This window comes from Conger conger, chromosome 9, assembly GCF_963514075.1.
Source record: "Conger conger chromosome 9, fConCon1.1, whole genome shotgun sequence".
NCBI lineage: Eukaryota > Metazoa > Chordata > Actinopteri > Anguilliformes > Congridae > Conger > Conger conger.
In genome coordinates, this window is record NC_083768.1 from 44260675 (window position 1) to 44284638 (window position 23964).

The following is a 23964-nucleotide window of genomic DNA, read 5'->3' on the forward strand; positions in this document are numbered from 1 at the left end:
AGGCTGGCTCATTATTGCCCTTTCCCACTATAGAGCTGAACCAGGCTGGCTCATTATTGCCCTTTCCCACTGTAGAGCTGAACCAGGCTGGCTCATTATTGCCCTTTCCCACTGTGGAGCTGAAACCAGACTCTGCCTCATTCTTCATATTTTATATCTACTTGCTTCCTCCGAAAGAGTAAAGAAAAGTGAACACCACCAAAGAGCAGAGGTAGATGTCACGTATAATTTTAAAGTCCATAGTCTATTTTCTTCTGGGGGAAACTTCAAATGCAATTGTTTCCCTCTCGAGCCACTGAAGAATGTTCCTCTTCCCTGCTGGGTTGTTAGCTTGGGGTTATTTTTTAGAGTAAGTGCCAATGTGTTGCTTGCAAACTGACAAACTTCTCTACTAAACCTACCATCCAAATGAATTAATGTTTGCTTCCAAGAACATCAGCAAGTGTGTTTCTAACACATTTGTTTCATTTGAGACAGCGCTTCAATGAATCCCCACACAATTCCTATAAATCTGCAGTATATCCTACATAATCCTAGAAAACCTGATGTGTTATGTGAGTTGTATGTGTGTGTGTGTGTGTGAGTGAGAGAGAGAGAGAGAGAGAGAGAGAGAGAGAGATGTGTGAGTTCTCTCAGAGGTATTTTGAAGTTGGAGGAAATCTGAGGTATCCTAAGCTTCTAAAATTTTCATCAGCCCAGTATCCACCATATTAATATTAAACACACCACGCATTGTAGCAGCACACCTTGACTTCAAAATGTGCTTCTTTTGCCAGAAATGTGGCGGTTGTTTTGCTTGCCGCAAAACAAACTGCAATAACTCAGTCTTCCCATTCTTCAACTCAGTGATTATAGGGACTACCTGACTCCTCCACAATAAACAGACCAAAAATATTGCATTTTTCAGCAATGAATCAGGTTCTGTATATGGTTGTTCAGGAACATGTACAGAGAAAGTCTCAACCCTGCTGGAGCTGGTCAACAGGCATGGCTAAGCTTCATAAAGTTGGTCTAGCTGGTCAATCAGCTACCAGCTGTTTCAAAACATAGCTTAAGCTGGTCAAACCATGTCTAGCTGGGAGCTGGTATGAACCGGTCAACCAGCTACCAGCTGTTTCAAAACCTAGATTAAGCTGTTGTTTTTTTCAGCAGGGCTATGTATGGTTGTTCAAGCAAGTATACAGAGGAGGTCTCATTGGGTCTCCTGTCTCAGTCCTTGTGATATAAAAGAGCATTGTCTGTAGAAATTAGCACACGTGTGCACACACATGCATGCTCACATGCACACTCCTAGATGGGTGCACGTATACACACGGTTTCACTGGAAACCAGGACATTTCTTCTCTCGAAGAACCAGAGATTTCTGTAAAACTAATGCCCTCTTCTCTCTCATAAATATCATTTAGCACCGAGACAAAGTCCCAGGACTGATGCTGTGTATAATATTGAATGCATCACTGAGAGGTCCCGCCTCATTTCTTGGCAACACAAGCTCATTCACTTACTGCAGGTCCTGGGCTCTGCTGAGCCAGAGTCTGGCAGCCAGCAGTAAATTACTCCCGAAACCCATTTTGTGAGTTGACAGAATCTGTTGAGCTGTCTAACACAGAAAAAAATGGAAGCGCTTCACATGTATTTAATCAAATCAAGATGAACCGAATGGAGATACAGGGAAAGGGGCTTGAGCCACAGTGACTTAATAAATAGGTCTTTCAGAATAACAGTTTATGCTTCCGTGAGCGGAGAGACCGGATACATTTTAATGCGTCTTAAGTCAGCCTCTCTGACACGCTGTCTGTCCTCCATGGAAAAAAGTAAAACAAAAAAGCGTGCACCAAATGCCAAATAAATACCTTTTTAAAATTCAAACTTATATATTCCTGTAGAAACGGTGGGGCAATTAGGCGAGTTGCTGAGCGAGACGTTTTTGGGAGCATCCTTATTCCCGCCGTCAGAGCTGTTCAGCTTCCTCTCTGCTTATCGGTTATGTAAGGACCCCAACAGCAGGCTCTCTGGCTGTAACAATCGCACCACCCTGGCGGGAGATAAACTCTCCCAAATTTCCAGCTGGGTTTTGTTTTGGGGTTTTTTTTTAGCTCCATCACAACGAGCGCCACCATTTCTCCCAGTGTGAGGCCCATAGATATGGGAGATGAAAGGAGAAAAGGGAGGAGAAGAAAGCTGGAAAGCTCACGCTATACCCCCCAGGTTGAGTCCATTGCAATGACACCACAGGAGAGGGGAGGGGGCTTGTGTTGGGCGGGTGAGGGTGACAGACAAGAGACTTAATGATTCTGTTACACATACATGTGTAAATCCCTCATGTCTACTAGCTAAAAATACTAGTGTAGTATGTGAATAATGGCATCGTCAGCACAAACACCAAAGGCTAATGTATGTGTCCATATCGCCACTTCTGATTGGCTGCCCGTTCCCTTGAAGGCCCTAAGCACCTTGCTGTCCCAGTTCTCAATGTAAAAGAGAAATGAGTTACTGGTTGGCCTTGCCCCCATGTAAAGGTTACAGAACACAAAAACTGCTGCAGGGCCTGTTCTTGCAGTGGAGTGGAGTGGAGTGCCTCAAGGGTCCAGTTCGTACCCCTCCCCCCATTTTAAGTCTTAAGTCCCCAGGCTGTGATGAGCGATAACTAGCTCTGGCCCGGGTTGTGTGCGGTCGCCGGGCGGAGGGTGCGTCAGCGTCGGGTGCCCTAGGGCGTCGCGCAGCTCCTACGCCCTCCGAGCTGGCCGTGCCTCGGTGACGGTGACCTTTGCCCCCTGGCCTGACGGCTGGGTGTCGGACTGAGAGCCGCCACGCTTCGCTTCCTGCCGCGGATGCACCGTGAAGAGACGGCCGTGAGTGGGCGTGCGGAGCCACGTCCATCACGACAGATCTGAGACCGAGCAGTGAGACGTCCTTCAGACCTCATCCCTCTCCAGAGAGAGAGAGAGAGAGAGAGAGAGGGAGTGAGAGAGAGAGAGAGAGGTAGAGAGGTAGAGTAGTAGAGAGAGGGAGAGAGTGAGAAAGAGGGAGAGACAACGAGAGAGAGAGAGAGAGAGAGAGGTAGAGAGGTAGAGTAGTGGAGAGAGGGAGAGTGAGAAAGAGGGAGAGACAACGAGAGTGAGAGAGAGAGAGGTAGAGTAGTAGAGAGAGAGGGACAGATGGAGAGGTAGAGTAGTAGAGAGAGAGGTAGAGAGAAAGAGGGAGAAATTCTCTCAGTACTGATATATAAAAATATCTATTGCTTGTGGCTATTGTCATTGTTACTGCCCTTATGAGTGTTTCTCATTCAACAATTCATGTAGATTGTCTCTAGGTTTGGTTATTCTTTATGTATTTATTTTTATGTATTTATTAATCCTATGATTTATGTGTCATTATTAATGTTTCATAGTTAATTGCTTTGCCAATATTGTTTTTATACAGCCGTGCCAATAAAGCATTACTGAATTGAATTGAATTGAATTGAATTGAGAAAATGAGAAAGTGAGTGAGGGAGAGAGAATAATGAAGGGAAGTCAATGAGGGAGAGACAGAGGGAGAGAGAGTGAGTGTGTAGCTTGCAGGCAGATTTGGAGAGAGAAGGCAGGTCGCCTGGGGCTATGCTGCTCTGCCATTTGGGGGGGGGGGGGGGGTTGGTGAAACAAGACTGGGAGAGAGAGGGAGAGAGGGAGAGAGAGGGAGAGGGAGAGAGGGAAAAAGAGATGCAGAGAGAGAGAGACAGGAATGAGAAAGCTGCAAAAGTGTGAGATGCAGCTGCTTACATAAGCGTCTCCTGAAAGGCTGGCGGGCATTTCATCCGCACGCTGGAGAGCAGCGCGATAGAGTGGCCTGAGCACGGCGGAGGGGAGGGCGAGCGTGACGAAGGCAGGGACAGAAAGACACGCCTCGGGTCCGGGCCGAGGAAGAGCCATCACTGCGGAAAACCCGCCTGCCCTCCGCCCAAGTATCGGCTAAGGAAACGCAAATACGCAAAAGCAACAGAGGAAAAATGGAGATTGCTGGCACATTCGGCTTTATAAAAGTCTACGGCACAATGGTGCACCCTGCAGAGAAAGGTTCTGGAAGCAAACAACCGTTATCTTTCTCCAACATCCTTGGGCGAAATCAATTAGGAAGAAACTTGGGGGAAGGGTGGAAATAAACCAGCTCAGCTCTGCAACTTCATCCCAAGTGACGGAGGGACTCGGCGAAAATCAAATCAAGATAGATGCTAAGCACTTGCAAGGCATTGTGGGAAACTAACCCCTGGCCACTATCCTCCCAGCGCTAAACACCCCCATTTATCTGGCTCCGGAATCGCCTCAGCGCCTGTCTGATGTCTGATGCACGCGCATAATTCCCCTTCAGAGACAGGCCGAAAACCATTTTGAGGTCTCATGCAATCTTATCATTTCCTACATAACTGAGTCCCTTATGTAAGGCGGACAGTGGGCAGACCGGGGATTGGGTGGGGATAAAAATCAACTTTTGCATGACTCAAAGGATAGAGACAGGCATGCATGGGTGAGGTCTACTGGAAAGAAAAGAGCATCTTTGGCAATATGGGTAGGGGAGCGCACACACGCAAACACACGTACACACACGCAAGCACACATGCATACACACACCATCCGAGAAGTTGGAACGGACCATCCCAGAAGTTATTTTTGGCTGTCAGAGTGCTCCACCATGATAGGAAAGTTCCAGAACTCTATTCTGACTTTGAAATTCTCCTCTGTAATCGGAGGTGGCTGCCTCATGAGTACAATTATAAAGTCAAAACAGCGATATCTCCTGGCCTTGTCGCAGACAGAATACCTGAGGCATGGGGCACCACTATTTCTTAACATCATCTGAGAAGGGAGGGCTGTTATGTCAGAGGGAGTAGCTCCACCCACAATGTGACTCACACCCACTCTACCAATGAGAACTGCAGAGCGCTGGCCGTGGCGACCATGACAGCACACATTATATCCTTTCCAGTTTATGGTATGTGAAATATAAATCATATCCATTATTATTTATTTGACATTTAATGGAGTATATTTTGTGAAATTATCGACAGCATATCTCGAGGAATGAACAAAGAGCAATTCTGCAGTCTAAGCATTCAATTAGAGCTCTTTTGGGAGAAAGTTATTTTGATATTGTTATATTTGATATAACAGAAAACCCAATTATTATCGAAGCTGGCAGAGCTAGTGTCACCAATTAATGTACTGTGAAAACAGAAGCAAAACTCAAATCGATGTGGAGGCGTTTTTTATTTTATTTTATCTTTTTTTGAAAGATACTTTCTAGCCATCAGCCCCGTATCCTCTATGGATTCCATGAGAACAGGTTAGTTTTGAGGGATGGGCAGGGGTTCCAGAAAATCTTGCTCAGAAACCTGGCAGGACCCAAACTTCCTGAATCAGAGACAATGAGAACAGAGTTATTATCTGGCCTAGTTGTGAGTTTCTCAGTGGAGTTTCGTAATGGCAGCCAGGTGCGTGGTTTGGTCCAGTCCAGTCTATGCCAGGGGTGACCAACTTTGCAGCCACCAAACCCAAAATTTTAGGGCAGTGATGTTACATTAGATCACATTAATGGCATTTGGCAGACAATCTTATCCAGAGACTAAGCAGGAGACAATCCTCTCCTGGAGCAATGCAGGGTTAAGGGCCTTGCTCAAGGGCCCAACAGCAATGCAAATCTCATTGCGCCTACACCAGGATTTGAACTACTGACCTTGCGGGTCCCAGTCAGGTGCCTTAACCACTACGCTACAGACCACCCGGATGTGTGAAGGAATGAACTTTACAGGCTTTATTGTGAGCATAGAGCTAGCCTACAGAGCATATAATTTAGGGACGTATCAAGTAGCCTATTGCTGCAGCCATAACAAGTTCAACCACACTAACTTAGCTAGCTGGCTAATATCATAATCTTACAATAAAATCCACTGCCTTGAAATTGCTGTCCACAAACACTCAAAAGGTACAGGGGGCAATGCACAGTTAATGTGCCCAAGTCTAAGACAATGACATGACACCCCATCAATATTAACCTCTCACAGTTGAGAGAATGCCCCCCTAGATCCAGCCCTTCAGCACCAGCGTCATACATGTCATTACAAAGTATTATGATGCATAGCAACTTGGGTTTTCATATATTAGTACTGTAAACCTACGTTTGTATCAAATCCGCCGTGTGTTGCATTAGCCACCATTTCTCTAGGAGTTCTTCACAGCTGGCTTTTCTCAGGGCCAGGGAATTTTCCCCTGGTTGCCTCTGGGCCTGCTAGTTTCTCCATCCTCTGCAGCCCTTCAAGACCAAAACGATAGTCAAGATACAGTTGAATAATTTTCCTGCCAAGAAGTGTAGTGCGAATGTTTTTGTTTTGGATATCTTAAATGTGTTCAGAATGAGAATGCGGGTATGTTACTGATCATATACTGGCGCACAGTGCAGCCCTCCAGGCCAGTCTGGACCGGGTTGTCTCTGACATTCTGGGATGGGAAACATGCAGATGGTGGTCGCGTGTACCGATCCGCCCAGGCCAAACACACACCACTCCGTTTGGACCAGAACTCCAGAGGACGACTGAATGGACGTCAGACAAGTGCAAAGCAGAGCAAGGTCAAACAAGTTCACAGAGCTTTCAGACAAAATGAATTTCCTTGCACCCTCTGCATTTGTCCGTCATGTAGTTTTTTAATTTCCCGGTTTGTTGAAAACCATGTGAAACTTGGGGTAAAAAATCCCTTTGAGCTTGTTGAAAACATCAAACGGTGTTTTTGTCTTGCACATCTGACACCCCAGTAAACTCTGAAGGGGAGATTTGCATAGCTTCTGAGGGGAGTGAAGCGTTTTTGTGTTTCACAAAGCTTTTTGAATCGTACCCTCCGCTGTCAAGGACAGAACATGTCAGACGTTTCTCTTCCCCCACCCCCAACTTCCCTTCCTGTTCTCCTTCATTCCTTCTCCTGAAACGGTTCCCAAACTCACACCTGCAGCACGCTGGTTCCTGTGAGCGGGCCAGCAAAGCCGGCATTCAGGACGCAGCTACAGTTAAAACCGCTCAGAGCACCAAGGAGCCAGGCAGCTTCACCCAGCAGGTCTCTCCCTCTCTCAGGGGGGATGGCGTGTTCAATTACCCCACGAAGTCCGTAAGCATTTGGACAATGGTACAATTTCTGTTCTTCTGTCTCAGTTAATTTGAGGGTATTTACTTGCAATTCCAACAAGAATCACTCGCCATGGATGTACATACCCTCAAATTAAAGTTGATAGTCTGCACTTTAACCTCATGTTCATTGTTGCATGTCAAATCTGGAGTTTTGAGCCAAAAGAACAGAATTTGTACCACTGTCCAAATATTTACTTACTGCACTGTACATGTGTATAATCAAACGCATATTTCATGTGATGTCATGAGACAGCTGGCCTCCATATTCATGACTTTAGTTTACAGTTTAGCTTCACCCTGTCATTTCATACATTCCTGTATGTACACAGCCTGTCCTGGTTTATATCTTACATAAAAGTGGTTCCTTTTTAACTATGAGGTCACCAGTTTGGCCCAGCGGTATTTGTCGATGGGAGGCATTGGCCCCACAGATCACTGAAATCCCACCACAGATGCCTATGACTGGAAAGCCCTACAGCATAGACGCTCATGACTAGAAATCCCAACCACAAATGCTTAAGATTGTAAATCCCTACAGCAATGATGCTTATGATTGCAAATTCCATCAAAATAGATTTTTGGATATTCCTGCCAAGTGCTACTGGATGCCTGACTGGCCTCTCTGGGATCCTGGGGCCTGCCTGTCTCTTTATGGGCTGTAAATGCCCAGTGCAGGGGGGAAACATCAAGGGGGTTGGTGGGGGCTGTTCTCTGCTCAGCCATTTTGAGGAAGATTATGAGATTAGGATACACCAGAGAGACCACTGACGCTTAAAACGCTTATATTGGTGTGGGATTAAAAAAAACCCTGATGGTTTCTCATAGAGAAGATTGCACACGTGAAGATGAAACTGTTTAATTCCACGCTAAACGTGCCCGCGACAGAACGGCAGGGTGGAGATTAGCTGTGACTCAGGAGCCGTCACCAGAGCATTGGCAGGCAGGGCCAGCCCAAACGGGTGGTATACGCTGCGCTTGCTTTTCGAGCTGTCCACCTGTCCCTCTCTGGTACCATCAGCCAGCAGGTAGGACAGGTGCACCTGCCACAGGGAGAGAGCGACCATGGGAGAAGGATGTGGTCCTCCCTCCCTCCCTCCATTTCCTGTCGAGAATGTATGGTTTAAACACACCTCAGTTCCTGTATGGGTAATTTTTTTATTTATTGCTGACTTTCTGTACATCATCAGTACAGAAATGAGCACACAGCAGCAGTAGTAGTATTAGCCTAGCACTGTCGTAAACATCACATCTCCTATCAGGCTGGCAGGTACCGCTCAGAATACAAAATGGCGGTCGTGTACAGCGCAGTGAAGAATGAGCACTGCACAGGGACCACAAACAAAAAAGGTTTGCCTGGTGTAGAGCACAGTGGGGGCAAGGAAGACATGCTGGTGGTGGTGGAGAGATGCCTTCTTGCATCTTCCATGGTTCATCTGCCAAGGACTGCATATCATATATAATTATACATTTACCAAAATACATACAGTGCATACACTCTCAGAAATTGAGGTACAAAAAGTACCTAAAAAGGTACCTAAAATGCCTGGGGCAGTACCCTATAGGTGCATATAATTATAACCCTAGCCAGCAATATATTAGTTCATTTGTATGTTTTTTTTTTTTGCTTGGAAAATGTACTCAATTGTGCCCAAAGAAAATGCAACTGTACTTTCTGGGCACATCTGGGAAACGTGATCCTTGTAGAACAAAACTGTACCTCCGCTGTTTATTTCTGAGAGTGTACAGTGATTGAGAACACGACCCAATTTCTGCATAGATCCGGGGTGTATGAAACACCTGCTTTGGTCCTAAAGTCAAATCCTCTCAGTGGTCCCCGGCCGCTCTCCGGGTGTCCCAGGGCTCCCTGCTCCACCAGCTCTGTTCGTGTCGCGTACAGAGCGGAGACGGTCTCCCCCCTCTGTGCCTTGAGAGCATCTGACATTTTTTTGGCACCGGAGACGACATCCATTCCTCCCGTTAATGGAAAACCCCCATGCAGTTCTTTCTAGAAGCCCGGCGGTCCAATCAATTTCTGGTCCCCCGACAGCGTGAGCCCTGCACTTTGTTCCACCCCGGCGGTTGTCAAAAAAGGAAAAACGCAAAATCAATTCCACCTCGACTCCCGCCAGTGCAGTCTGCATTCGGCCCGTCTGTGAGAGTTATTCTCTTTAGGAAATGCGCAGGCCTGCTGATTGGTGGATCCAGAAAACAGGCCAGCTGAATTAAAGGGCACTAAATGAAGGGGGCAGTTCCTCCAAACTGAATTAGAAAGACTGATTGGCTCCCCAGACTCTGTAACTGCATAAATCCACCAGGAAGAGATTTCCATCTGGTCAGTGGCAACTCCAAGAATGGTCCTCAACAACATGGCTCCCTCACCAAGATGGCTTCCTTGGCATCACAACCCCTCACCAACATGGCCGTCTTGAGAGCCTCTCACTGGAAGGGGCCAGAGCCGTAGCTGGTCTCCTGACGGGAATACTGCTGCTCTAGCTGATCCAGTAGCCTGTCCACTGAATCCTCCTTGTTCTCCAGCTTCAGGTATCTCCGGGCACCGCTGAGGTCCAGCCGGGGCCAGCTGCAATGCACGCTGGGCTTGCTGGAGGCCTTGTCCTCACCCAGGGTCCAGGTCTGCAGGTCCGGCACGTTCAGACACACGTGGGGGCTGGACGCCTGTCGGAGGACTCCGCCCCTCTCAGGGCGGGGCTCAGTTCTGCTGCCCACGCTGTAGCAGCGTCTGGGGGGAGGCGTGACCTCACAGGGGTCTACGTCGGGGGGCGGGGACATGAGCGACGCGGTGGTCAGCACAGTGAGGTTGAGCTCGTTGGAGCTGCAGGAGTCCGAGCAGACGGAGCGCAGCGAGATAGGGGGCGAGGAGGACTTTTTAAAGGGCCCCACGTCGGCCCACAGCGAAGCCGGACATCGGACCTCGGCCCACTTGCTCTCCGCGGCCTGAAGCCGTAGCAAAGCGGGCTCCGAGCCCACCAGCACCCCCAGGTGGCGGAGGCCGAGGTTGCCGGTGGGCAGGGAGGTCACCCAGCGGTAGTGCTTGGGCACGGCGCGTCCGGGAGGCGCCTCGACGGGCACGGCGGCGGAGACGCTGCAGACGGCGGCCTGAGCCTCGGCCAGCAGACGGCGCGTCTCGCGGTCGCGGTTCTCGTACAGCACGCTGTTGGCGCAGATGAGGATGAAGAGCCCCACGCCCATCAGCACGGGCCCCAGCAGTTTGAGCCGCTCGCTGGACAAGGGGCCCCCCCGGGCCCCCAGGCCCCACCCGGCCACCTGGGGCTGGCCGAGGTCCACGTCCACGCCCACCTGGCCCAGCAGAGCCGTCCGATAGGGCCAGTACCCCACCGCCGCCAACACCACGCCCAGCGTCACCACGAACACGCCCAGCAGCAGGAAGGCCCCCGGGGAGGACCGGATGCGCAGGCGGGCCCTGACCGGCCCCTCCTTCCTCTTCCTGGGGCGGAAGCGGAAGCGGGCTAGGCCCCGGCGGGAGGGCGGGGGCCCCTGGGGGCCCCCTGCGCGGGCCGCTCCTGTGGCCGTCATCCCTCTAACAGGACGCTGTGGAGAGAGGAACAGGACTCAGCGCCCCCTAAAGGACACAATAATACATGCTATACTTAATGGGCCATTTTCACAGACACAAATGAAACCTAGTCCTATACCAGTGGCCTCCAACCCTTTTTCTTTTTCTTTAATTCAGCATAATAGTGAAAATGGCCTCTGACATTCAGACTTATATATAGTTTGGTGAAAGATTTAGATGGTTTTTAAGCATGCAATAGTTATGTACAGTATGCAATTGCCAAGTATGAAAATCACCGTGGTATAAATGCAGTTCAGAGCAGTTCTATTTTAAAACCTTCACAAAATATGGACAAAACCTTGCTGTGCTGTGACAAGCCAGAAGCAGTTTAACAATGAGGGAAGAAATGGATGAACACACAATTCAAAGGCAGTGTGCTCAGCTGGAGTTATACCTAAGGTTTAAACCTCTAGACCACAGAACTGCATAACAACTGGACCAACGACCTAATGCCGTGGAATAAAGATCAGCTGAACGTCGGATTTTGACATTGTTGTTGGTCTGCTTTTATGTTAATGTTGTAATTTTATTGTGTCTATAATCTATTGCTGCTTTCCTGGCCAAGTCTCTCTCAAAGAAAAGTCTGAGACAGAGAGACGAATCTGGTTATATGAAGGTTAAATTTATACATTTTTTTTAAAGATGAGTTGTTCCATTAGAGTACAGTTACTCAGCTGATGCTTTCATCCAAAGCGATTTGCAATTGACAGCAGGAGACAATCCTCCCTGGAGAAATGCAGGGTTAAGGGCCTTGCTCAAGAGCCCAACAGCATGGATCTTATCGTGGACACACCGGGGCTTGGACCACCGACCTTCAGGGACCCAGTCATATCACTAGGCTACAAGCTGGCCCATTTGCTCCAGCTGAAATGCAATTCCCGGGTCTAGAGGCACACTGAATATGTTTATATACCCTCTCCAGAGAGGTAAAAGGAACAGGTTCACCTGCAAACATGTGAAAGCCCTTAACCCCAGAACGGGATTGCCTGTTGAAGAACACTCAGTCAATTACCACTACCAGTCGTTCAGGAATCCGGTACAGGGACACCTTGTCTCGGCTCACTGAAAACTAAATATCATTCAGCTCTTTTAACTCATTCGAAGTTCCGATGAGGTTGGGTGTTTTAGCTCAGATGTTTCAGCTGTTTGTTTAGGCCCATGTATGAAGTCAACGGATTATGGGACTGGGTAGCCTATATTACACAACCTTTTCATTAATTTCTTAACATTAGGCCTTAAACATTAGGTTTAACATATAGGTAGGCTGTCCCTAGAACGGGCTGGCCTTCACATGTCCAACAAATGGCATTACGTATTAGAACACGCTGTCGGGACAATTTCCAGTCACTGCCACTCCCGACCTACACTTCTGCATTTTAACATTACCTTGCGTGCACTTGGTTTGACAAAAGGTCGTTTTGATTGCTGTCAAGTTCTTGTGCAATTATACTGTAAGTTGCGTGCCCCAAGGCACGACGCAGATTCAGTGTGGATAACACGGCTCAGTAAGTCGTGTCACGTTCAATTTAATGGGCATCGTCAGTAGACTGATTTGGCCATGTTGCAAGTATATAATTAACCGTTTGTGAAAGTGAGAACACTGTTGTTTGTTTTCATAAGTGTTGCACTTATATTAACCAGCGACACATTTATGAAACAATAATAGCCTAATAATAATCATAATATGCTAATAAAAACAAATAAAAAAATAATGTAGCCATAAAAATAATAAACAATTTAATAATAATAATAATAATAATAATAATAATAATAATAGGCTATTATTAGATATTTTTTATATAAACAACAGAAAGAATCAACAGTTTGACATTGCAGAGCCAACATTGCAGCTTCCTGAAGCCTGGTGGCCAAGTATTTGAACAATTATCGGTGTTGGGAGCTATGCAGGAGAAATCATAATACCAGAGAATTCTCCGCTAAAAGCCAACTGCGCACATAAAAAAAACTCGTTGGAAACGCCAAAATAGACGGCAGAGTTTCTAACATGCTTCAAGGAATCCGACTAAAAGACTAGGCTATATTTGAACAAAGGGTAGCTATTAACATGCTTCTAAAAAAAAAGTCGATAGGTACGCATTCATGTTTTATGTCAAACTTGAAGTTAAACAGACGTGTGATACAGACGGGTTGAACGCTATCTGCAAACTAGAAGAGAACACGTAGTCTACGTTCGATAATGTCGTAGAAAAGTTATGTTAAAGACTGGCTGTCAACATAGCCGGCTCGAAACTTGATGTCCAGATGCGCAGATAGGGGGTATTGTTTTAGACCGGGTGAAAGAGAAAGGTTACTTGCCTTTGTTGTATTCTTTCTTGGGTGCGTACCGTCCCCCCATATAACCAGCTTGAACTCTCATTATGCGGCGTAGGACACGCATGTTAGGCGCTTATTCCATTCGCCAAACAATTAGTTAGCTATGCACGTTTTTGCTTTACCATTAAATCCAAAAAGCCATCAGTGCTCCATGGCAAGGGTGGTGGTGGGTGTCTCGGATATTTCGGAGCACCGAGTCTCGCTGTCCGTTTTAGTAGCTAGGCTCCCCTTCTTAAATTCCTTCCGAATGAAGGAGTCAGGAATGTAGCCTATCTTTAAGAATAAAAACCATACGCTTGAGGCAAACAACGAGACCGAATGGAGTCGTCTTTAAACAGTCCATAAACATATCTTGTACGTGAAACACATCCCATGAAGTCGATGGGGCAGTCCATCTTTCCCCTTCTTCATCGGTGGCACCTCCCTCTCCTAAATAGCCAACGATGCTTCCCCGCTCTTGTCAATTTGCTTTCGGGGTTTACGCGTTGACAATGTTGACTTGCGATATTTAAGACCCTTCGGTTGGGATCTGGATTGCGTTTAGCCTCAGCTCAAGATTTTTCGATGCAAGTAAATTCCCGGGTATGTGGTTTTAATTAGTGTCTATTCTAACTTTAAAAGTAGCTTTTATGCTAGATATAAATCATATAGATATAAAGCAAAAGGACTGGGGGGGAAACACAGGACTTAAATGTATACCTAAAGATAAAATATAAATGGAACAATAAAAATAAATTACATATACAAAAATACATCTACGTTTTATCAATAAACCAAATTAAGCCAATTAAATAATGTTAAGCATATAGTGTGGTTATGCTTTCAAGGTTATCTGAGAAGGTAACCTGTTGAAGGTTAAATCACCGCCGGTTTAAACTAGGCAATTTTAACTGTAAATCACTGAAGTGCGCATTGCCAGAAACCAGTTAGAATTTATTAGCATACGTGTACCAACACTCTAGACTAGTTGGTACTGACATATGCATGAGGTTCAATCAGCAGTGAATCGCAAGTACTGCCGACTGTAGGCTACAGGCAGATAGAGAAATAGACTCGTCGATGTGCTAATAACCATCTGTAAATTCATCCAGTCTGCTGCCAAAAACTAAAACAACGTTCGTATCTTCCGCACAAGCACGTCTTTCGGGGTATGGTCCAACATTTACTCCCACCGATTAGAAATCAAATGGCCTCTGCATAAAAACACAAATATTACATTTAATATAATTGAGAAGTCAGAGCGGTTTGGCTAAAAGCACTCTTGTGGTACCACTCCACCTTGCGGCCGTATGACGGAATGAGTAACTCAGTAAACCTGTCCAAAATGCTTCGACATTGTCTCGCTTCCAGTAAATTAACTTCCCTGTACACAGGACATCTGGTGGTGACTATTGGAATCGCGTTTTTAGGATAGTACGTTCTAACCGTGCTATTCGCGGCAACTCAATTGTGTATTCCGTATACCCGCAAATTCTCACTGAAAGATAATATTGATATTAAGGTTTTATATCCTTCGATACAAATATTTAAGCTTCGAGCGTTTCAACAGTCAATACGCCAGCTAAAACCAGCAGCACATTTTGCCGCTGCGTCTGCCTGGATTTAATGCAAATTCCCTGCAGAGAATGAGCGCGCGTGCTGCCTTTCGGTTGTTATTCAAATACGTCCTGAAATGGTTGGCATTTATATAGCGCCTTTATCCAAAGCGCTGTACAATTGATGTTTCTCATTCACCCATTCATACACACACACTCACACTCACGATTGGCTGCCATGCAAGGCACCAACCAGCTTGTCAGGAGCATTTAGGGGTTAGGCGTTTTGCTCAGAGACACTTCGACACAGCCTGGGCGGGGATCGAACCGGCAACCCTCCGACTGCTCTTACTGCCTGACCCATGTCGCCCCTTAAATGACTCGTCACATTTGGAGCAGTTGGGAAATTTCTGGATTACAGATCGTCTTTCACATATTTCATAAGTGACAATGAGTGAAATAATATTAACCCAAGAAAGGGTGTAAATTCAAAGCGCAATCAATAAATCTTTAAAAGTCTTGAGTATAGCCTTAATATGTTGCAAAGTATAGATCCAAGACTATAGACAAGAGTATATTTTACCACACTTCAATCCCTGGACTACCAATGTACCAATTAACATTTCTAATTCCGGATCCAAAATATTCGCCATGTAATGCGGCAACTTGGCAACAAACATAAAATGAACTAAAAATAAAACCGTATTAAAAAGAATTGACTTCAACCCAGGTATCAGGCAAATTTTTTTATTTTTTAACTGGTAAAAGGACTTCCCACAAAGTTGAAGGATGCAACAGAATAAAATCACAGTAATCCCACCCCACACAGTTCTGTCAACACGGGATGCTTTTTTAAAGTATGCAATACAAAGGTTAAGACACCCATTACGGCATTTAGACACTTTTCAACTTATAAAAATCTATCTGAGCAATACCCACTCAGACTAAACTCACATACTTAATATTTTACAAACACCTCCAATAAGAGACAGCACTACTGTGTAAGGATGTATTATCAGTCATAATGAAAACAAAGGGAAGCATATATATATATATATGACACATCAGGCAGGAGTGCCGAGTCTTCCTACAACTATTTATCAAAAAAGGGGGGGAAAGGGGGAACGAAATTGGACAAATGTGGGGGTGGGTGGGGAGGATTTGGGGAAGGGACCGGGGGGGGGGTGTGTGTGATGTTGCACCTCAGGACTGGGACCGGGACCGGGAGCGGGAGCGCGAGTGGGAGCGGGACTTGGAGCGGGATTCGGAGCGTGAGGCGGAAGGGGAGCGAGACCTGGCTTTGGGTGGCGGGGAGGGCGATTTGGACTTGGACTTGGATTTGGACTTGGACTTGGACTTGAGGCGGGGTTTGGGCGGGGAGGGCGTGCGGGAGCGGGAGGCCCTCTCCGCCCCGGCCGCGCTGCCTTCCTCCTCCCGGTCGCTCTTCACCTCGCGGGGCTTGGAGCCGGACTTCCGGCCGCGGTCCTTGTTCCCGGAGCGGGAGCGGGAGCGGGACCTGGAGCGGGACCGGGAGCCGGACTCGTCCTTGCGGCCCTTCTTGGCGCCGCCCTTGCCCCGTTTGCTCTTGGGGCTGTGGCTGCGGCTCCTGCTGCGGCTCCTCCCGGGCCTCCTCTCTCGGCTCCTGCTCCTGCTCCTCCGCGCCCCGTTGCTCCGGTCCTCGCCCTCCCGCCGGCCCCGCGCCTTCTTCTGGTCCCGGCTGCGGCTGCGGGAGCGAGAGGCCACCCTGCGGCGGGACGGGGGAAACGTTAAAAACCCGCACCGGCCAATCAGAGGCCCGATCAAGTACATTTGGGCGTGGTCAAACCAGTGTGGTTTCCTTTCTACATCTACAGCCAATTTCATTTCTCTCTGGGAGGAAGGTGCCTGGGCCCCGGACTACAGTACAACCTGCAGCGCAAGTTATCGTGTGGAGTCAGCACTCGAGGTTACATTTTAACTAGTTTAGAACGGAAGTTGAGTCTTTTCAGTAGGACATTTCATATCTTAGCCAAGTTGACAGTAAATTAATCCCTAAGGCAAAACATTTTCAGTGTGACGCTTCAATAAACGGCTCTTTAACGAATGACTGTATACCTAGTAGTACATTTTAATTTGCATCTTAAGCCTACATCGGAACTAAATCAATTGGTTCAACTGGTTTAAATTAAGTTATGGTGCAACACGTTCAAACTAGCCTATGTTTGAACTTACATTATGCTGGTGCAACAGCCTTCACGGCACTGCAACCTGGACCTTAGACAGCCGCAGAGTCTGCTGGTCTTCATCATTAACCAGCACAGACCAAGTCAGACCCAGGAACCCAGGTCAGGTGACTCCACTGCACCATCGGTTGCTTTAAATGATTGGCCGTGTTTACGGGGGGAGGGCGGGGCGTACCTGGAGCGTGAGCGGCTGCTGTTGGTGCTCTCACTGCGGCTGCGGCTCTTACGGGAGCGCCTACTCCTGGAGCGAGACCTGGAGGAGAGGAGGAATTAGCCACAGTGCCATACAGGTCACACACACACAGGACCTGGGGGAGAGGAGGAACTTAACCACTGCGCCATACAGGTCTCGCGCACGCACGCACGCACACGACCTGGAGGAGAGGAGGAACTTAACCACTGTGCCATACAGGACACACACACACACAGGTGGAGAGGGGTACAAACTTAGCCACAGGTCACACACAAAAGACAGGCCCACACACACTAAACGCTACCATCAAACCATGAAAGCCTAAAAAGCAGTGAAGCGTGGGCGACCCTACGCCCGAGCGTGTCAGAACCGGGTCGGAGGCGCTGCCCACCTGGACCTGCTGCGGCTGCGGGAGTAGGACCGGCGGCGCCGGGACCCGGGCCGGTCCTCGATGAGGCGGATCTTGCGGCCGTTGACCTCGGTGCCGTTGAGCTTCTCCAGGGCGCGCTTCATGTCCGAGTACAGCCGGAACTCGATCACCCCCTCGTTCTTGCGGCCCTTGTTGGTGTCGGCGTACGTCACTTCCCCCGCCTGACGCATGTAGTCCTGCAGAGAGAGGGGAGGGGCACAGCAAACACCTCAAATTTAGGGAATGAGTGCAGCTGCATTCATGTGTGAGATTGTGCGCCAGACGTAAGCGTTTTGGATTTAAATACTTTACGGTGTTCAATTGATCCTGTCCGGTGCAATTAAGCAAACTAAGAGGACCAGAATGTGGGGTTGGCAATTGAATGCAAAACAATTATATAATCAACCCAGGTCTGTTCACTGTGCTTGTATGTGCGCCTGTATGTGCGCCTGTATGTGCGCCTGTATGTGCGCCTGTATGTGTGTGTGTGTGTGTGTGTGTGTGTGCGCGTGTACGTGTGCAGCCTAGCGGGCATGGCCATTATGCAGACGGGGTGTGGGTGTGTGCGCGTGTGCAGCCTAGCAGGCATGGCCGTTACGCAGACGGGGTGTGTGTGTGTGTGTGCGTGTGCGTGTGCAGCCTAGCAGGCATGGCCGTTATGCAGACGGGGTGTGTGTGTGTGTGTGCGTGTGCAGCCTAGCAGGCATGGCCGTTATGCAGACGGTGTGTGTGTGTGTGTGCGTGTGCGTGTGCGTGTGCAGCCTAGCAGGCATGGCCGTTACGCAGACGGGGTGTGTGTGTGTGTGTGCGTGTGCGTGTGCAGCCTAGCAGGCATGGCCGTTATGCAGACGGGGTGTGTGTGTGTGTGTGCGTGTGCAGCCTAGCAGGCATGGCCGTTATGCAGACGGTGTGTGTGTGTGTGTGTGTGTGGGTGTGTGTGTGTGTGCAGCCTAGCAGGCATGGCCGTTATGCAGACGGTGTGTGTGTGTGTGTGTGTGTGTGTGTGTGTGTGTGTGTGTGTGTGTGTGCAGCCCAGCAGGCATGGCCGTTATGCAGACGGGGTGTGTGTGTGTGTGTGTGTGTGTGTGTGTAGCCCAGCGGGCGTGGCCGTTATGCACACGGTAGTCAGGGGAACGCGAGAGCGGGTTCTCCGTACCTTCAGGTCCTGCCAGCTGCAGCGGCTGGAGAGGTTCTCCACAATGAGCCGGTACTCCGTGCGCACCGGCGGCCCGTAGCGGTCCCTCCCGCCGCGCGCGAACCCCCCGCCTTCAGCAGGACAAGGGCAGAAAGGGCACGGGTCAGGCAGGGAAACAACACGAAACACAGCATCCGCTGGGGTTTAACAGCCCTGCACAGAACCAGGCCACACAACCAACATAACACACTGACATGAAGCAGCACAAGGAGAACCTCCCACTACTACAGAAAGAAACAAAACAAAAACTAACAAAACCAGAGCTAGCGCTGACCTGTCATTTTACACAACCCCTTACAATACAGCAAATGCACTCTTAAACTAGCAAATGTATATTGTAATTCAAACACTCATCTATCAACATCGAAAAGAAAAAAAGAAAAATAATTCTGCTATTCTCAGACAAAAGGTTGTATGTACACAATTTATGAAAGCATTAAAAACCACATAACCCTCTTTTAAAAGTACTTACGGTGAATTACAGTTTTGTTTAATATCAAAACTTAAGAGACATTGATAAAAAAAAGAAAAAAAAAAAAGATTGTTAGGCACCTATAAGAGCTTAACCCACATCTGCTCCTAACCCATTGGCATCCTCACCACCCGGGCTATAGGGAAAAGCGGTCTTCATTCTCAATGGCTCCCCGTTTTTTGGTCAGCCAGGGGGCCCAGAATGGTCAAAGAGCCACACTCTTGGAAAGGGAACCCAAGGCCAGCAATAGGGGCAGGCAGCCAGTCATCTTAGGCTCAAAGGACTCTTTCAATTAAAACATCGAGGTTCTTTGTTAAATCTCTAGCGTTAATAACAGTCACATTAAAAAAAATAAAAAATAAATAGGAAAAATAAAGATAGAAAAGCCAAAAAAAACTCCGAGTTATTATTGCCAATGACTAACAATTGGACAGGTAAAAACTAAAGATCAAATGATCTGTGCTATTAAATTGTCTGGCAAATGTATATGCTGCATTTTGGCAACACATTATAATGCATGTACATGAGTAACTTAAAGGTCTATATGCTTGCCTGTGCACATGTCTGCTCTAAGCTCGGGGTCACCTTGCTTGGTTCCTGGCGGCCACAGTGCATGTTAGCGACTTGCTTCCTTCTAACCACCAAATGCACGTTTCCACTCAAACTGCCCTGAATGTCAGCAGCAGCTAAAGAGCTTCAACCGGACCCATAACCTACATTTTAAACTGCCTTTTTTGGTTGTATTTGTTTTTATTGTTCCTTTGACTGAGCTGTTAACACTGATTTGGACCTGATGTAAATTGACCCACGTTCTTGCATGGGGTGCCCAAATACATTGAAGAATGTGGTTCTGTGTAATCAACACCAGATCAGAAACCAATCAACAGCTTTTCATTTCCAAATACAGCACATCGATCTAAGGAAATTAAGCGACTACCACCAGAACTTGGATGGAAAACATGGCTCAAGTCACTTTCAGAAGTTTGGTCACGTGGTGAAGTCAGTCATGCATTGTGGTCACTTGGTACCAACGCTGAGGGCCCACTCAAAGCTTGTCTGATTAAATACTATGGGTAATGTTAATTCCTATCATATCAGTACCGCGGTCTTTTGTACTTACTCCTTCCGGAACCATAGCTCCCATCTCGGCGCGGTCCCTTTGTGTGCTCCACAATCACTCTCTCACCACACAAGTCTTTTCCGTTCAGGTCATAGACCGCGTCGTCTGCATCTCGAGGGTCATCGAACTCAACAAACCCGTACCTTCATACAAAAAGCAAGACAAGACACTGAGCGGAAAGACAAACCACATAACAACGATGGCTATTATATAACAGGTCACGAAAAAAAAAAAAAAAAAAAAAAACCTATATAAAATGGTCAGTGTTCAAACTGGATATTGTTGGAATTCAAAGAAAATGCTGACCATCGCCTCGCTTTACTGGAACAATCAAACACGCGACTCGGCCTACATTTCTAGCTCAGCCATATAGGATAGCTGGTTGTTTTCTAAAGGGACATAACTCCGCCCGTCATGACCCGGTACTTTCCAGAAATTCCAGAATGTATCCTGCGTGCCGTTTCCTGGTCTTTAGAGCATGCACGTGGCCTTTCGTATGAAATATTAAATTGTTAATTGTCTGGCCAAGCACTAACAACTTAGTTTGCTCATTTAAACAGCTCAGTGAATTGTAAGTCAGCAAGGTATTATTTTGACTGAAATACTACATAAAATAACCTAGTGCCAACGTAATTGTGTGAAGTCGAAATTAAGGGATTGGAATTCCACCAGTGCCCAAAGTATTGCGAGAAATGAAAGATTTACTGAAAATATTTCCCCTAAGGTTGTGCATCCGACTAGCTTAGTTAGGAAGTTATAATTCTCGTTGGTTAACTAAAACATATTTGGCTAAACTTGCCAAATGGTTAAGAAAACATAACGGATTGCGATTGGCCAAGTGTCACTCCTATTAACACTAGCAGACCGTATCTAAGCAATGATTTCAGCGAAAGCTCAACTCGAGTAAACAAATGCCACCTAATGTATCGAGTATGCGATACAAACTACGATGGCAAACACTAGAAAGCGCGTCACTCGTCGACCAATCAAATAACTGTACTGGTATTGCGTCACTACACCTTGGATTATTACCCAGCTAGGCCCAAATCTGGGCCTTGCGTAATGGCTGCCCGTTAGGCTAGCCATGTAACACACTGGAGAGAATAGCGCCATTTTAGATTTTTCAGAAGCATAGCTGATTTGACGAAAATCAACTTCCAGACGAAAGCAACTGCTTCAACCAACTAGTTAGATAGATCAACTGAGAATAGCTACAGGACAATAGCTTATTTGTTCAGAAGCTAACGTTAGCCAAAATTAGCTCGTTAAAACGCGAACGAGCATGCTAGCTAACATTTTTTCCCGAGGGAAAAAAAACGCCAACCAACATCTGGAGAATAATTAATCTGCTTAATCCTTCAAATTGATGCACACGTCACGGTAACATTTATTTCCACAATACTACTAATTATAGTACAACATCGTGAGTAGCGGTGTAACACTCGCAGATGGCAAACTAGCAAATCTTCGCGCAGCAACGCAGCACTTAAAAACAATGAACCAAGCAACGCAGCTAGGCTAGGCTGTAGCCATGTAGCTACTCATGCGAAAAGCGACGTGAACGCAATTGTTGTTTACCAATTCATTATCAATAATACATTTTATGCGTAATCCAAGCACTATTAACTCTGCGTTCATAAAAAACACAAACATGTAAACGATTCTTCGTTGCCGCCGCCGACAACCGATTGTCTACAACATCACCGGAGTGGGCCTCTCCAGACAGGCCACAACGCGCGGTGAGCTCGTTGGGTGACTCGTTCGGTCTTTTATCAAATTTGTTACCCGTTTTTTAGGTCGACTTCCAAAATCTTCCCGTAACCCTTAAAGAACTTCTCGACATCTTTTTCCCTTGCGCGGTAGCTCAATCTGCCGATGTAAACTCGTGACATTTCCACGGTCCCAGTTGCGTGTGCTGAACTCACTCACAAAACACACACACAGCCTGGCTAGGTGAAGCGCGCACATAAATTACACACACCCCTCCCCTTGTAGCACCAACGCCATAGGGCACGCAAGATAGGAGGCGTGTACCACAGCCACAAGTAACTTTTATTTTCTGCACTAGTGAAACATGACCAGAGACATTAATCGTGTGTAATAGCATCAACTGCTGCAATTACTAGCAGCACATGAACGGCAAGTACTGTGATATTACATATAGATACAGTAGCATATATACGCCCTGTACACATTTGATGATGTAGACCATTATATTTTTTCCCCATCTTAGCCTTCTATCGTCTGTTCCATTGACTGTATATTAAAATTCTTCAATTACTGTAAAGCCCGTCATTTTAGCACGTTAATACAAAGCATAGCGTTGAATATGCGCTGGCACACTATGTGACATAAATATGCTCGATATACACTCAGTGAGCACTTTAGTAGGTATTTAGGACTTATTTTTTAGACGTATTGGTCTTCAGCTGTTGTAGCCTATCCACTTAGGGGTTTAACGTGTTGTGTGTTCAGAGATTCTCTTCTGCATACCACTGTTGTAATGCGTTATTGTCACCTTCCTGTCAGCTTCGACCGAGTCTGCATGGTTTTATGTATTCGGTTACTGCCACATGATTGGCTGAGTAAATATTTGGATGAACAAGCTTATCTACCTAATAAATTGGTCACTGATTGTATATTGTTCCCCATTGTCATTTCACCAGAATGCATGGCCAATGATTTCAAGCTATGTACTGACATGATTTAATTAAAAAAATATATTTATTTTGCAAAAGCAGTTACAATAACTTAGGGCAAGGCAAGCACATTTTCACACATGACTCTTTTATGTTGTTGCTAGTAATCTATAACCTCACCCAAGGTGACTGTGTATCCCACACACATTCATATAAGCAGTAGTTTGTAATAATGAACTAAATATGATAGACATAAATCATCATATGCATGTGCTGGGGTTTCAGTCAGTCTTAGTTCTACATGTGATGCAGTGCTAGATTCTCTACACGGCAGGTACAATGATGAGCTTTGATGGGCTGAATGGCCTGTCTTTTCATTAAACCTCATATTCATATGAACCCTTGAAGGGTGTTCTTGTGGAACAGGGAAGGCGTGGATGTGCACTAGTGTGGAACAGCACGTGAACATGACAACACCATATCATGTGCTCAGCTGTTGCAATTTTAATTGTGCCACGGTCAGTTTCACAAGTGCTTAACCTCTAACTTGCTGTGGCATGTGTCATAATCCTGACAAGCAAGACATATACTAATTTCAAACAGGTAATTCACTCTTTTAACTTGGAAGACTGTAATTTCATACCTGCCATTCCATTCCTTGCAATAGTCATTGCATTTCTAGTAAACCTCCATAAGTGTCAATGCATTTTGTCATGATGTATTAACGTCATTCCTTTTGTATGGGCGTGTGAACAGATTTTCTTTGTCATTTTGGAATTTGCCAGTCTTGGCTCACTCTGGGACTTGTGACTCAAAGGCTCAACTTCCCAGCTACTGTTTTACTCTGATTTTGTTGAAGTTACGGAGCATTCTGTTAGGTAATATCAGGAAGATAATAATGTATTTGCATGTAACCAATATTAATGTAAACATTATGCATCGATATGTATTTCTTTTGTTTATTGAACAGTGTTTATACTTGGTTGGAACTTTGGATATCTGGCAAAAAGTTGCTACAGGAAGTGCTATTGGAGGGCCTGTAGGAAGCAGTTTGGACCAAGCGGGAAAACCAGTGCCCTTGTGCAGCCTTGGGCTCACTATAC

At 46.6% G+C, this 23964-nt stretch overlaps 2 protein-coding genes across 2 annotated transcripts; both read right to left on the minus strand.

The window, feature by feature from the left end:
• Nucleotides 1-8352: 8352 nt before the first annotated feature.
• tmem200b (transmembrane protein 200B) lies at nucleotides 8353-13490 on the minus strand. The gene is made up of 2 exons (XM_061255816.1): nucleotides 13059-13490; nucleotides 8353-10717 (listed from the first exon to the last, which is right to left on the minus strand). Exon 2 carries the CDS (start codon nucleotides 10700-10702, stop codon nucleotides 9587-9589), a length of 1116 nt encoding a protein of 371 aa, XP_061111800.1. The 5' UTR covers nucleotides 10703-10717; nucleotides 13059-13490; the 3' UTR covers nucleotides 8353-9586.
• Nucleotides 13491-15344: 1854 nt separating this feature from the next.
• srsf4 (serine and arginine rich splicing factor 4) lies at nucleotides 15345-22199 on the minus strand. The gene is made up of 6 exons (XM_061255815.1): nucleotides 22008-22199; nucleotides 20223-20365; nucleotides 18592-18701; nucleotides 17418-17632; nucleotides 17009-17086; nucleotides 15345-16355 (listed from the first exon to the last, which is right to left on the minus strand). Exons 1-6 carry the CDS (start codon nucleotides 22112-22114, stop codon nucleotides 15815-15817), a joined length of 1194 nt encoding a protein of 397 aa, XP_061111799.1. The 5' UTR covers nucleotides 22115-22199; the 3' UTR covers nucleotides 15345-15814.
• Between the last annotated feature and the right edge of the window lie 1765 nt (nucleotides 22200-23964).

Bases quoted from the DNA above. Each gene is read 5' to 3' on its own strand.
- srsf4 (XM_061255815.1), bottom strand. From the start codon at position 22,114: ATGTCACGAGTTTACATCGGCAGATTGAGCTACCGCGCAAGGGAAAAA. The intron at 18,702-20,222 runs GTAAGTACAAAA...GTCCTGCTGAAG, and splicing joins GAGCTATGGTTCCGGAAGGA to GCGGGGGGTTCGCGCGCGGC. The intron at 17,087-17,417 runs GTGGGCAGCGCC...CCTCTCCTCCAG, and splicing joins CGCAGCCGCAGCAGGTCCAG to GTCTCGCTCCAGGAGTAGGC.
- tmem200b (XM_061255816.1), bottom strand. From the start codon at position 10,702: ATGACGGCCACAGGAGCGGCCCGCGCAGGGGGCCCCCAGGGGCCCCCG.